The sequence below is a fragment of the Ambystoma mexicanum genome, chromosome 13 (assembly GCF_040938575.1).
Source record: "Ambystoma mexicanum isolate Mex_15411 chromosome 13, UKY_AmexF1_1, whole genome shotgun sequence".
In the NCBI taxonomy this organism is placed as follows: domain Eukaryota; kingdom Metazoa; phylum Chordata; class Amphibia; order Caudata; family Ambystomatidae; genus Ambystoma; species Ambystoma mexicanum.
Genome location: NC_090938.1, coordinates 509,445,859 through 509,460,872, shown reverse-complemented (window position 1 = coordinate 509,460,872; position 15,014 = coordinate 509,445,859). Strand labels below are relative to the sequence as shown.

At 44.6% G+C, this 15,014-nt stretch overlaps 1 protein-coding gene across 1 annotated transcript in view; it reads left to right on the top strand.

Moving 5' to 3' along the window:
- Positions 1–15,014, top strand: part of AARSD1 (alanyl-tRNA synthetase domain containing 1) — a 441,451-nt gene that overhangs the window by 279,814 nt on the left and 146,623 nt on the right. The window contains exons 10-12 of the mRNA XM_069634186.1: positions 6,809–6,965; positions 7,845–7,961; positions 8,570–8,700. Of these exons, the coding sequence (XP_069490287.1) occupies positions 6,809–6,965; positions 7,845–7,961; positions 8,570–8,700 (405 nt within the window). The remainder of the gene's footprint in view (positions 1–6,808; positions 6,966–7,844; positions 7,962–8,569; positions 8,701–15,014) is intronic.

Below are 15,014 nucleotides of genomic sequence, written 5' to 3'. Positions count from 1 at the left end.
GTTCCCCGCTCTCCATGTAACAGAAGCGGGGGACACCCCTGCAAACCCGCGACCCTGATTTCACCGACTCAGGAGAGCGGGGGACACTCCCACAACCCCTTCTCACCATCTGCGTAATGGGGATTGGGATTTTGGGACTGCACAAAGACACATTTTTTGTACCGGGTGACATTTTTAAGTCGCAGTAATGGTACTATTCCCAAAAAATAGGAAACTGACATGCAAGACCTTATGCTCCTGCTTGCACACACACAGCTCCATGGATATGTTTCTTCCAGTATTTCACATAGTACCACAGGAAGAAACTGCTATTATTACTGCCTGGTTGGAAGAAGTAAACCTGTTTCTGATGCTTGTTAATCTGCTTAGAATCAGATGCTGTGCATATAGTTCGACATCCAGTGGTCACTGCGGGGATTGCGTCTTGTCTTTCGAGGATCGAAAGGGCACGTCGTCATAGGCATGTCTGTAACACTATTCCTATCGTGACGTGTAGTGTACCCAAAATCCTTCACACACTGAGGTTCCTCATATTGTTTTTTTCCGCCCAGCATACTGGTCGCCTTAAGCGGAGCTCGTACAGAGACATTATTAATTGTCCCATCGACCTTTGGTCGAATATAATATATTATGATTAAGATCAACCCGATCGTCCTTCCTTTCGACGGCTGTTCCGGATCTCTGCCAAAACCTCCACGGACCTTTGACGGATGGTGATCCAGTCGGTGTTGCTGACCATGTGGCCAGGCCTTCCAGCCGGCCTACACAGTAGGGAGAGTGGGGTCGGGGTGCACATTTCTGTAAAATCTGAGAATGCCTTTCCATTTCCTCCCTCTTTACTTTCTGGCCTTCGTTACTTTCCCTATCCTCAGCTATGGAGAGGACTCCATTTAGGTTTTGGCCCATTTGTAAGGGCACATTTTCTTAGAGAGATGAGCATCGACGGTGTAACCGTTGCCTGCCCCACGATCAGAACGAAAAAGGTTGTGCGGCTTGCAAGCTCCTCTGTCCGAAGACATTGAAAGAGTGCCGTGTCAAGCGGTGGGCGGCCTATGGGATGTCAAAGGCCGAGTCAAGTTCTCCCACTGCCGCAACCGCCGAGTGCAACGAGGGCATCAGTGACGAGCATGCCTCAGACTCAGCGGTCGTTGACCTTTCAGTGGAGCGCTCCCACTCCGCGTCGTCTGTCCCCAGCCCCGCCAGGCACGGCTCAGGCACTGCTAAAGGGACTGTACACCCTGGCGACAAAGACACACGTTCTACTCACTAAATACACAACCCCCGGCCAGTCTTCGACGAAGCGGTCCACAGCGCCAACGGGCACACCAGAAGTTTCGGCAGTCCTCACCGCAGCCGCAGATGCGCCTAGCGACCGGGCACACTAAATGAAGGACACTACCCCCAATATTCCAAGACCCGTCGAGACTCCTCGTAAGAAGGCGTCCACCGACAAGGCCCCGGCTCCGCTGAAGACTACACAACCACAAGCCCAGGCTATGCGCCTCCATAGTGCCGAGGACGTTACCGACAGCAATGCGAGAATTGTTTCGGTGGACGCTCAGAAACGACAGTCAAAGGATTCGACGACACCCACGGGAAAGCCCAAGGATTCGTCGAAATCTAAAGATAGGCTGAAGGAAATACCGGAACCCTCTGCCAAGCCTAAGGAGAAGCACAGGGACACGCAACCTCTGTCGGTTCCCCAGGAAGAGTTTTTGGAAGGCGAAGAAGGTATTTCTTCAGCATTGAGACAAAGATCTTGACGTTTGGTGTCAGAGAATCGTGTGCAAGAGCCCTTTCCACCTCTAGACCCCTCTAGGTCTTCTGTTTGGACCAGGGAAACATTTGAAAGTTGTATGGAGAGGCTTGACAGGTTTGTAACCTGCTCAGAGCTATCCACCCCCAAAAGATCAAGGGAAGAAGACCTTTTGACACCTGTGGCAACATTTCCAAGACACTCTGATCCCTCTCATGAAGAGGATGTGTACACTTATGACCTCACTGAGGAGGAGATTCCTACAGACACTCAGGATGATGATCATTTTATTGACCCTGAGGATGTGCATGACTCCTCAGAGGAGTGGCGGGGGGGGAAACCCGGCTATGGGTGACCCTCAGCCTTGGCAATCTCCAAATCCTTCACCAGATCCTGATGCTTTGTGTTTATATTCCCCCTCAGACCACTCCCACTAGACAGCCCACTCCAGTGGACCATCAAATGACGTTTAACGCAAAGCAGCAGAACATTTCAAGATCGCCACCGATGAAGCTGTTCCTGAGGCTGACTTTGTGGATGACATTCTTAAAGAGAAACCACCGGCCAGCCAGGCTATTCCTCTTCTAAGCTCAATTAAAAAGCGGTTGGCTCCCTCGTTGCCTACACATGCCCTCACAAGAGCAGTTAATCTAAGGATTGAAAAGCTATTTCGGCCCTCTCCCTCTGATCCCCTTTTATATCAGAGGTCACTCCACCCCAGACTCACTGGTAGTGACCACTACAAGGAAAAGGGCAGGGGTTCCCCTGTCAACCGGGGAGGCACCCCCTTACAAAGAGTGTAAGAGACTCCATGCCCTAGGAAAGAGGGTCAAGGCCGCAGCAGCCTTTTCTATGCACATTGCTAACAATACTACCTTGTTAACGAGCTACGCGGACGCTCAATGGGCCATGTTACAGGCAGGCCTACAGGAGGTTCCTGAACAGCTACGGACTCGTCTTCTGTACACAGTAACCGAGGGCAGACAAGTAAAACAAAGTATACTCAAGAACACTATGGATTCCTCTGAGACAGCGGGTCGATCGTTGGCTCAGGGCACCCTCCTAAAGAGTCATGCGTGGCTTAGAAACTCTGGGTTCAAGCCGGAAACTCAAACGTCACTTATTAATAAACCCTTGGAAGAATCCAACTTATTTGGAAGAGCGGTCGACGAGGCTCTCGAGACCGCAAAGACGGAGCACAACGCCCTTAAGACGCTTGATCAATTCACACAAAACCCCTCCTCGAGGAACTGGGTCCAAATGCCTTTTTCGTGGCCAACACTTCCCTCAAAACCAGTACACTTCGGGAAACAATTAGTCCTCTCCACAAGGAACCAGCAGATACACCACCCGGTTTCCCCAAAGGGGTTAGCGTTGTGGGAAAGGAAGGGGCCAGAACTCTACCCCCAGAGGCTCCCCGGCCTCAGGTTCAAAATGACCCAAAGATCCAAGTCCCCTCCCATGCCTCCCCAGTTGAGGGCAGGCTAACATCATTCCTTCAGGCATGGGAGGGGATAACTACAGACCAGTGGGTGCTGAAGACTGTGGCCCACGGGTGCTGTATAGAGTTCTGCCGGTCTCCAACTTTGAGACCTCCATGGGCAAGACGACTGACACCAGACCATCTGCGTATCCTTCTTCAGGATGTCGAGGGACTACAAGAAAAGGAAGTCATAGAGGGTGTACCTCTTTCACAGGTAACAAAGGTATTTATTCAGTGTACTTCCTTGTACCCAAAAAGGATCTCACCATGCGCCCTGTATTAGTGCTGCGCCCAGCGAACAAATTTGTAAAGCCACAAAAGTTCTGCATGGTCACTCTGCAGGAAGTAATTCCACTGCTCTCACAGGGGGATTACATGGCAAAACTGGGCGTGAAAGATGCATACTTTTGTATTTCAATGTTGCGGGCGCACAGAAAATACCTCAGATTCATGATACAAGACAAACACCATCAATTCAAGGTACTACCCTTCAGCATAGCCTCCGCACCAAGGGTATTTAGAAAGGTACTAGCAGTGGCAGCAGCACACCTGTGCAGGCAATCCATCCCGGTTTATCCTTACCTCGACGACTGGCTCATAACAGGGGACTCTTACGAACCTGTCTGTCAAATACTAAAAGAACAATAGATGTTTTATTCAGTCTGGGGTTCTCCATCAACGAGAAGGAATCCAGCCTAGACCCCAGTCAGGTCAAGCAGTTCATAGTGGCTTTAATTCGAACAAGGGATGGTCTTGTCTTCCCTGCCAACGAGAGGGTCCAAAACATGCTGTTTCAAATCCCTCAATATGTAGCCAATCGAGAGGTTACGGTACACAAGGCTATGCAACTGTTAAGAATATGGCGTCATGTATTTATTTGGCTCCTCAAGTGCGCTTGTGCATGCGTCCAATACATGAGTGGCTTAACAGCCAGTGGTGTCAGACCAGGGGACAATGGGACGATTTAGTGGTTGTCTCGCCAGCTCTCGTTCTCTCGCTACTGTGGTGGTCGAGGGAGAACCTCTCGAAAGGGAAATCCTTCACCACCCCCGTAGTGGAGGCTACTCTAACTACAGACACATCTCTCACAGGGTGGGGAGCTGACCTGCTTCAACAGACAGTGCACAGAGTTTGGTCGTCAGACATAGCATCCAACCACATAAACCTGTTGAAACTGTTAGCTGTGTTCAAAGCGCTGAAAGCTTTTCAAACTGCAGGGAAAGACGGTCCTGATCCTCACAGACAGCCCCACGGCCATGTACTATCTGGACAAACAAGGGGGCCCTCACTCTCCAGGGCTGTCCAAATTGTCCCAGAACATTTGGAAGTGGGCTCTCAAACACAACATGTTCCCGCTGTCTCAACATGTTCCAGAGGAACTCGATCTTCTGGCAGACTTACTCAGCAGAGATTTCCCACTACCAATAGAGTACGAATGGTGATTACACGAAGACATCGTCTCCAACGTTTTCACGGAATGGGGTTTTCCAGAGATTTACTTTTTTGCAACTCTGGAGAACGCTCAATGCCAAGATTACACCTCCAGGTACCCCCAGAACGGTTCCAAGGGGAACAGACTCTGGATAACATGGTCAGGGAAATTGGTTTACGGTTTTCCCCTCCCGACTCCCCTTCTCAAGAAGATAGTGCAAAAGATGCATCAGGAACCAGTCACAATGATATTGGTGGCCCCCATGTGGGCCCGCCAAACCCTGGTTCGCTCCTCCGATGAAACTGCCCTGCCCATACAACATGTTGAGCAGGACAAAGGGGAGACACTTCATCTATGCTCTAGACATTGAATTTAGCGGCCTGGCTCCTGAAGTCATAGAATTTGGGCACCTGCAACTCCCTCTGAGATTTAAAGAAATGCTCAGGGAGGCTAGAAAACCCAACACTCGATATTGCTATTCCACTAAGTGGAAGCGTTTTGTCATCTGGTGCAACTCTAAGAGCATCAACCCCATTTACTGCTCCCCTACACATATTGTTTTGTAACTTTTAACTCTCTAAAAGTTCACTTTGCTGCTCTTTCAGCTTACACTACATCATAACAAAAGGTGTTGTGGTGGAAGATACCAGTTATTATGGCTTTCATGGAGGGAGTAAAGAGACTTCACCCTTTGATTTCTAACCCAGCTCCCGTATGGGACCTGATTGTGGTGTTGACTAGGCTTATGGGGTCTCCCTTCGAGCCCATGCATAAAGCAAGTCTCAAAGATCTCATCTACAAGACTGCCTTTTTAATAGCTATTACTTCCATTAGAAGAGTAAGTGAACTAGAAGCGCTCTCAGTTCTAGACCACTTTGTAACAGTTCAGAGATAAGGTGGTTCTGCGCACTCACCCTAGTGTTTGCGCCTAAATTAATTTCAAAGTTCCATGTGAACCAATCCATAGAACTTCCAACATTCTTTCAGAACCCCTCAAACATGGGAGAAAGAAGCCTGCACACACTTGATGTACGCAGAGCAGTCATGTTTTACATGGAAAGATCTCGACCACTAAGAAATACAAATCAGTTTTTCATTTCAGTGGCAGCAGGTATAGAAGGAGAACCAGTCTCCAAATCTACTATCTCTAGGTGGTTTGACAAATGTATCATACTCTGTTACACTCTTGCTAAGAGAGAACTGCCCTTCAACCCTAGAGTGCATTCTACTGGAGGCACTGGGGCTTCCCTAGCATTCATTGCAAATGTTCGCCTAGAGTCCATTTTCAAAGCGGCAACCTGGAGTTCTGTACACACCTTTACAAAACACTATTGCCTAGACACTCATTCTAGGTTTGATTCTCAGGTGGGACAAGCAGTACCAAGACATCTTTTCACTACTGTTCCTTCTCACATCCCACCTCCAACTCCGGGTACTGCTCGCTAGTCTATGCACAGCATGTGATTCTAAGCAGATTAACAAGCATCAGAAGACATGCATTACTTACCTTAAAAGCATTTCTGATGATTGTATCTGATTAGATTCACATGCGCCCACCCTTCCTTCCCACTCGGATGGAAGGAACATAGACGTCTTACTACTTTCTCTCTTTTTTTGTACTCATTCACGTTAGTCATAGGCTCCTTCACGGCAGAAAAAATACAATCGGAGGAGCTCGGCGCGTGAGGGATTTTGGGTACACTACACGTCATGATAAGAATAGTGTTACAGACACGCCTATGCCGACGTCCCCTTTCGATCCTCGAAAGACAAAATGCAATACTCTGCGGTGGCCACTGGATGTCGGACTATGTGCACAGCTTGTGAATCTAAGCAGATACAATCACCAGAAATGCTTTTACGGTAAGTAATGCATGTCAACTTTTAATGTGTAACTAACTAGGTGCAAAGGAATAATTATTACAAAAACATTTCTCTTTTCCAGTTAAAACATTTTACTCGCTTATAAAATACTCCCATTGGGAAATGGACTTAGGTTTTAACTCCCTTAAAAATCATTTTACTCCCAACTTTAAAAAATAGGGAGTCAAATACTCCCACTTCAAAATCTTATCAGTAGCACTGCCTGCAGCATTATTTCGCGATCTTTTGTGATGTAGATTTGATTGCCTTGCAGGGAACTTGGCCGTCAGCGCAGTGTGATTGAGCTTGACACACCCATGCTAACGGCAGACCAGATGGTGGCCATCGAAGCTCGAGTGAATGAGCATATCCGGCTGCATGTTCCAGTCAACGTCCGGGTGTATTCAGTGGAGGATCCAGCCATAGACAGTGTGAGTTTGGAGCACAGTTGTGTAGACCTCGTTGAAACAAATCTTTCTCATGTATTGTATTATATAGCAGATATGGCAGGTGTGACTGCCATGTACTTAGACAATGGTGGAACGATGCACTCTGCAAAACCAAAGCATTTTAAAATGTATTTCTTTGTCACTTGGATATGTTCAGGAGAACCCCTTCCCTTCTTCTTGCATGCCATTCCTATTCCAAACTGCTAAGTGAGCACTTCATTGGTCCGACAAACCACAACCAAGAACCAGGGTAGATACCATCAAGTGGCAACCAAAGGCTTCAACAAATCAAACGACTTACTAACCCACTTGCCCTTCCTACTTCTCCAACATAACCAACGCCACTACACCAGACCTTGGGCTAGCCACGCTACACACAAGCACCAAGAATCAATTCCATGTTCACACCCACAATCTCTGAGATGATCGAAGCACACCTAGAGCGTACCACCCCACAGAGTCAGTAAAAAACATCAACAACGCACGTACACACCATGACACCAGATAGTCTCACAGCTGCGGCCACCTGTGACTCTGGATTGCTTATGGAGACTACTAACCAGTGTGCACAACCCACCCCAACATCGCACAACACACTAACACAAACACTAGCACACACCTGAGGCATTGAGTCTTACCCATACATTTACAACGCACAGGGCTTCCTGCACCAAACCCACATGCAAAACAACACTCACAGATGCCAGTTCCTCCTGGTTCTGAACCTATCCTCTCATCACTAACCTCGCCACCCCCTCTCTTGCAGAGTCTTGCGCGTGCCTGGAGACTGCCGCTGGGTGGTAGCGGTGCGCGGTAATCAACATAACATAACATTAAGATTTCTGATTTGCTGTTTATCAGGTACGGAGTCGTGGCTTACCAGATGACCACACCGGGCCAGTTCGAATTATTGACATTGAAGGCATTGATGCCAACATGTGCTGTGGCACCCATGTGTCTAACCTGAGTGACCTCCAGGTATGGCTTTAGGAGGCTAGCTTGTAGTTTAGTTTCATTTGTTTTTAGCATATTTTTGTAGGTCATTAATCTTAATAAAAATTAAGGTAAATGCATTTTCCACTTCGGGATCTGCATACTTGATACTCTGTTTCAAGTGCCCTTACACATTTTGGGGAAAAGGTTCTCCTTAGTTAGGTAGTTTTGTCCTTCTTTAGCTTACTGCATGCCACCGAAGACAGTTCCAAGACCCACATGATCAGGAATTGCAGACTCTAAGATGTGTTCTAGTCTGTGCACCAAGATGATGTGGAGTGGGCAGGAGTGGACTGTGTTGAATTGTAGATATTGCAGACTGTCCTACAGAGAAGAAAGAGAATGCTTTGGTTATTGTTTCCAAATAAAGCAACAAAGTACTTTGGTAGAAGGTATGGAATGTTTGTCTTCTAAGTGTAATGGGGAATTCCAGTTGAATGGTGGTTTTTAGAAACAGCAGAAAAAGGCTACCTCTTTATTGTGTTTTAGTGCAATGGAATGCTAGGAAGAAAATTAGAACTTAATGGTTGAAACTTCTCTTTTGGCGAAGTCTTGGCTATGATGTTTACAGCAAGCATTCTATTTTGTTTCAGGTTATCAAGCTTTTGAGCACAGAAAAGGGAAAGAAGAATAAAACCAACCTGATTTTCCTCGCGGGTGACAGAGTGCTGAACTATGTGGGCCGGAGTCACGCGGTGGAAAAGGCACTAACTTCTCTTCTCAAGTAAGGGGCTGTTCTCTCTATTGCTCGACATCATTTCTAATCACTGTTGCTCACCAGTATTAAAACACATTCGTTTTAGGCACAGGGAAGCATGAAATGATTTCAAACACCTGTAGGGATGCCCTTGAAAACCTGATTGTTAACACACAATGTACATAAGGCATATGTAGCACAGATTGCATTATTTGTATTTATTTGCATTTGTTTTTATTACAGATTGCATTATTAGTGATCTACAGCACAGGGTCCAACAGAGTCTCACATTATCATATATTCTATTATACTTTAGTGACTAGGGACCCAGCGCAATCCACTGCCCCTGTTTCAAAGTGCTTTTTATTCACACGAGCTATACTCCCCTGAGTTCTATACTCATGCTCATCAGTAGCTTCTCACATTTGAGGAGCATTCATCCCTACTTTGACAACCATACCCCCTCCCAAACATCCCAATTGTTTTTCTTCTCTGATTTGAGTCATTCAATTGTCGAATTTCTCTTTCCTATCACCTCATCCCCAGCCCTCCCCATCTGTTCCACAAACTAAGGTCTAGGGACACCCTGGCAGGGTCACAATATGCCGCCTTTTGGACAAGGCCAGGTGCCATAAGGCCACTATGGTGGTGATGGATGCAGTATAAGCATTGGATAACGTGACATAACATGTGGTTTACAGAATCACTGAAAGGTAATGCTTTGCCAAAGAGCGTATGGTCATTGTACGCACCGAGACTTGACATTGCCACTCCTACCTAACAACAAGTGGTTAACTCATGAGATCACACCGCCCATTGTTATGAAATTAGCACCCAATTGGTTTTCCACATTCTTGTTGTTTCTGACAGGAAAATTCTGAATAAAAGTGCACTTAAACATGCACCTATGCATGGACGCTCTTTCGATATCAAATGGCCCCATACCATTACAGGAACAGAGAGTGTGGAGTCACGAACAGGGTACCTGTGCGCTATTTATCACTAATAAGTTTATAAGGCATATTATCAAATGAAGAAGAAGTGTGAGCAGCAATCCAATTCCCACCAACCAATCCACACAGACTGGTACTAAATTAACAGTTATATGGTAAAGAAGGGTAGGATTGCGCTTGACACCATTATAATACAACAACCAGCAATCAAGGTACAGTATTTTAATGAGGTAGATTGAGAAATAGCCGACATGTGTTTCGACACTCAGGTCGTTTTCAAGGCTAGATCACAAACATCAGTGGCATCACATAATCAACATATTCAGTAAATGACAATTTTGAAAAAGGTGTAAGTAAAAAACATACCAAGAATCAGGTAAGGAGGGTGGTACAGCAGTAGCAGGTAGACAAACAATACAAAAAGAACAAAAGACCACAAAAGAAGAAAACAAATCGAGAACAAATATATATAAATTAATCAACTTGAAATTGGTTTAAAGCCTTATTGTCTTCTCTAGGCTAATTGTGACCAGCACCCCGTGGCACGGCCCCCATGCAAGTCCAAGCACCAGCAAAATACAAGTGGTGACCAAAATTAAGATTAGCGTCATCCAAAATAGTGATGTTCAGAGAACAGAACGAAAATAATCACAGTAACCAGTAATTGTTAACGGGAAAGGAACAACAAAAGCAATAAGGTGAAACTATATAAGTCCACAGTGGAAAAGTGCTAAGTCAGCCAGAAAATTGCAAGAAATAATGGATCGCTTACCCCTCAAAATTGTAAATAACAGCTCAATAGCGGTATCCTATTCAAGAGAAAACTCAGATTGAACTAAATTGTGAACTTCAGTATATCAAGGACCAGAAAATGGGAGATAAGGCCACTCACCTATTAAGTATTAATTAATCGGTTCCCATCAGTCAGGGTATATTGCGAATAAGTAAAACAATGTCAAAGGCCACAAATGGCCGGCACGGATATATTGCCTAAAAAGGAAACCAGAATAAATCAGGGACTAGGACATGAATATAAACAGAAAAATGCCAGGGTCAAAAGAAATGAATACTTACTCGACAAATCGAGAGAGATTCGAGTATATCTGGACAATTCCATTCAACGCTTACCAGAAATGCACCGTAATAATGGAGGCCGTCAAGCGCGTCACGGGAGTGACGCCGATGGGTACGTTCGTACGTTACGTCGCTGCAGTGACGTATGATGTCAACAGAGTGACGCTCAACAAGGAGATTGGTGAATACAGTCGCAAGCAATGACGTACAATGTAAACACTGCACCGAACAATAATCAAGGTAACGGCAAGTGCCGCGAACAATCCAGCTTCATGTTGAGATGTAAATTAGATCAGAATATTTAACCAGGGAGAAGGGGTGAACAATCAATAATCATTGGAAGCACACAACGTAATCAGTAGTACAGGGGAGCCAACCCCTAAAGCCCACATTAATGAAACATATTAGAAGAGGTGGCAAATACCAGAGAATTACTGTATATGATGATCTCTGTCCGAACAAAAAAGGATAAATATGAATGTCTGGAAGGGAAGAGCCCGTCGGGTGAGAAGAAGAAAAAGAAGTCCGAGCGGTCTTCTAAGTCCTGTGAGGGCGCCCCGGCGACGGGGGCCCAACAAAAGGCTAAGCTCCGCGGGCACCTGGAGCGCCGAATGGTCGGGCTCCTTGGCTGCCAGGCAGGGCGCATCCTCCCCGGCGCCATCAACCACGAGCCAACGCTCTGGCTCGGGTAAGAGGAAGTCCTAGAAAGAGGTGGCAAATACCAGAGAATTACTGTATAATATGATCTCTGTCCGAACAAAAAAGGATAAATATGAATGTTCCCAGTAACATTTAATAGAAGATACGGAAAGTGGGTGCTGGCGATTGAGCGCGCATCAGTGGTGCGCCACAGTGATGACTGGCCACAAAACCATAAATGGCTAAATCCATAATGTGAAAACATCAGAATACAAACTAGACATAGAACGTAAAACGGTTCAGCTATAATACATAGAGATTCAGTGAGCTATAATTCACAAAAAGACGTGCATTTCGTGATCAGAGTTTAATCCACGTGTGGTACATCGCAGCAGACATATTAATCTTGCTTCCATCTGCCACAGTTTAAGCTGGAGATTCCCGCCCCTTTTCCCCTTATGTGCTTTGAACAATCCAATGTAACGTAAATCAGAGGTTGAATCCATTTGATGTTCCAATTGCCAATGAATTGCCAGAGGGGATTTTGGTTCACACATCCGGAGACTGGCCAAGTGTTCTCTAATGCGAATTCTAAGTTGGCGGATAGTGCTACCCACGTAGAGTTTGCCACACACACATATAATGGCATAAACCACATGGGTGGTCCTACAATTGAAGAAATCCTTAATCGTCACTGTGGAACCAAACTTGTCAGTGAAAGTTTGACATTTGGAGAAGGCCCATGGGCACTGATTACAATTCCCACATTTATGAAAGCCTGTAGGTTGTTGTAGCCAAGAGGAATTAACCATTTTGTTATCAAAAAATGAAGGACTAGTCTGTGACTTGATAGTGGGTATTCTCAAAGAAGTGAATTTTGGTTTGGATGACAGATATGGCTCAAGATCCTTGTCGAGTCTCAGGATGTGCCAATGTTTAGCAACCATTTTATACAACATGGAAGAGTCCGCCGTGAATGGGGTGACCAAAGAAATATGTGGTGAAGAGTCTTTGGGTCTGGGCGCCTTGCACAGGAGGTCCGGCTGAGTGACATTAGCAAACATGGCATAGGCTTCATTGATAGTAGAGGTTTTATATCCCCTATTCAGAAAGCGTTGATTAATAGTGTTATATTCTTTGTCAAAATCAATGGGGCGAGTACAATTTCGTCTAGCTCTGTGAAATTCTCCCGTAGGGATATTGTTGATGGTGGTTCGCCTATGATTACTTTGTGCTGCTAGCATAGAGTTCACCTCAGTGGGTTTCCTATAAGTACGGGTGAAGAGTTGTTGATCCTCTACAAAGATATGTAGGTCCAAAAAGTCAATTTGTTTGTATCACATTTACTAGTGAAATTAATCCCAAATGTGTTGGTATTAGCAAAGGTTAGAAAGTCATTGAAAGTCTCTTCAGTACCCCTCCAAATAAGAAAAATATCGTCAATGAAGCGTCGCCAAGTAACGATATTGGAGACATACTGATTTTGGTTCAAAATGTGGGTTTCTTCAAAGTATGTCATGAAGAGATTGGCCAAGGAGGGTGCACATCCTCCCCCATGGCCACCCCCTTCAATTGTAGATAAAATTGTTCATTGAAAAGAAAAACATTATTAGCTAAGACAAATTGCAGAAATTGTTTGAGCATAGAAACATGTTCAAGGTATGATGCTGAGCTGTTTCTAAAGACATGATCTAATGTGAGCAATGCCAAGTCATGATTGATATTGGTATACAAAGCAACAACATCAATAGTAGCTAACATTAAGTCTGAATGCCACGTAATGGAAAAAAGGTCCTGAAGGATATGAGTACTGTCTCTAATGTAGGAATTCATTTGGATTACAAATGGTTTGTTTAAGCGCTTCGTCCAGATATTTAGACAAGCCCTCGGTAGCCCAGTTGATTCCGCTCATAATGGGCCTAACTTCAGGTAGAACATCATAAGGTTTGTGTATCTTAGGCAAAAAATACATTGTGGGATCAGTGATTAGTAGGAAATCTTTTTCATCATCAGTCAGATAACCTCTGGAATACCAGTAATCAATCAAGTCAATTAGGTCCAATATGACACGTTTAGTGAGATATTAGATGTGAGGATCTGATAGCAACCGGGGGTATCAAGATGTTTAAGACCCATGGTGATATAGTCAGGAGAGTTTAAAATGACAATATTACCCCCCTTATCTGCCTCTTTAATTACAATATTAGTATCATTAGCTAGTTCTCGTAGAGCAATTTTTTGATTATTGGTACGATTGGATTTCCATTGGGGTTTGCTTGGTTAAAGGTCTCAATAACATTGTCACCAGTAAATTGTGGCGTAAATTTGGATTTTGGTTTGAGTTCCCTGAGGTCCATATGGAGCGGATTAATTTTCAAATCCTGGATAACATTCGAAGTGTCACAACCGGCCGCTTGATTCAAGGAAACCAGGGTTTCAATAGCTCTTAAATCTCCAATGCTGAAAGAACTCGGGGGGATCTGTAAGCGGATTCAATTCAACACTACAGCTAAGTCAACGCCTAGTCTGGGATGCTGAGGGAAACCCTTATTGATATATTTTTATGTCCAGTTCGTTTACTCTGGATGACGACCCTTATATAACACCCCTCTCTTAGAATCCCCCTGACCCCACTGAGCCAAGAAGTAGGTTTGTTTTGCAAATTAAAAGGTTTATTTGAAAATTAAACAATATATATATATATCACACTTTTATAATAAATTAATGTTTGATAACACACTTGTGAAGATGATAGTGATCAACAATGGATAATGTTACAGTGGTACACTCTTTTTGATGGCTTAGAAGTGATATAGGGAGGATAAAGTAGCTGAGAATGTTTTTATGGCTTCAAGGACAATGCAATGATGAATGAAAATGCAGTACAGAAATAACTTGATATGACTTCGACAAAAGACAATGTAATCACTTTTCTTTGACAATTCACCCCCCCCCCCTTTATGCAAGGTAAAGAGATGGAAGGAAAGCACACAGTTCTCAGGAATGCAATCAAATATAATTCAGTTCCCCCGTAGCAAGCTTAGAGGAAAACAGGTAGGAGTTTTAAACACAGGCAATATACTTTGATGTGGTTGGAATTGACTGAAAAATATGCTAAAAAGGCTTTCAATTCCCTATAGGGGGTTCAGGGTAGTTGATAGATACTTTGAATCAGTTCAGGATCACTTTAGCAATGCTCTATGAATGATTGTCAGGTTGCACACGAATTTCAGCAAGGAAAGCAAGGACAAATATTTTTACACGTGGCTGAAATTAAGCAAAATGTCAAATCGCGGCAAATTTAGTCGCGTGCGTCGAGCGCAATTACGGAGGCACTATAAGGAGTAGGAAGTTGGTTCTAGGCTCGTTGGAAAGCTTAGAATCTTAGCTTTAAGACAGAAGTTAAATCTCGCTCAAACGGTTCCGGTGATACGGCCGATTTTAGTAAAGGTAGTTTTTTGGATTTGAAATTTTAAAGCTCAGAATGACAGATGACAGTTTTCAGTTTTAAAGATGACAGAATGACACGATTCTAGGAGGCAGTTCTAATAGGCTAAAATAGTTTGGATTAGATTATTTTAAACTAAGAGATTGGTTTTGGCACAGTGCTAGCTGGGTACTCACACTAGATTTTGGAGAGGAATGCGACTTCGTCACCAATCGGGTCAGGATTGG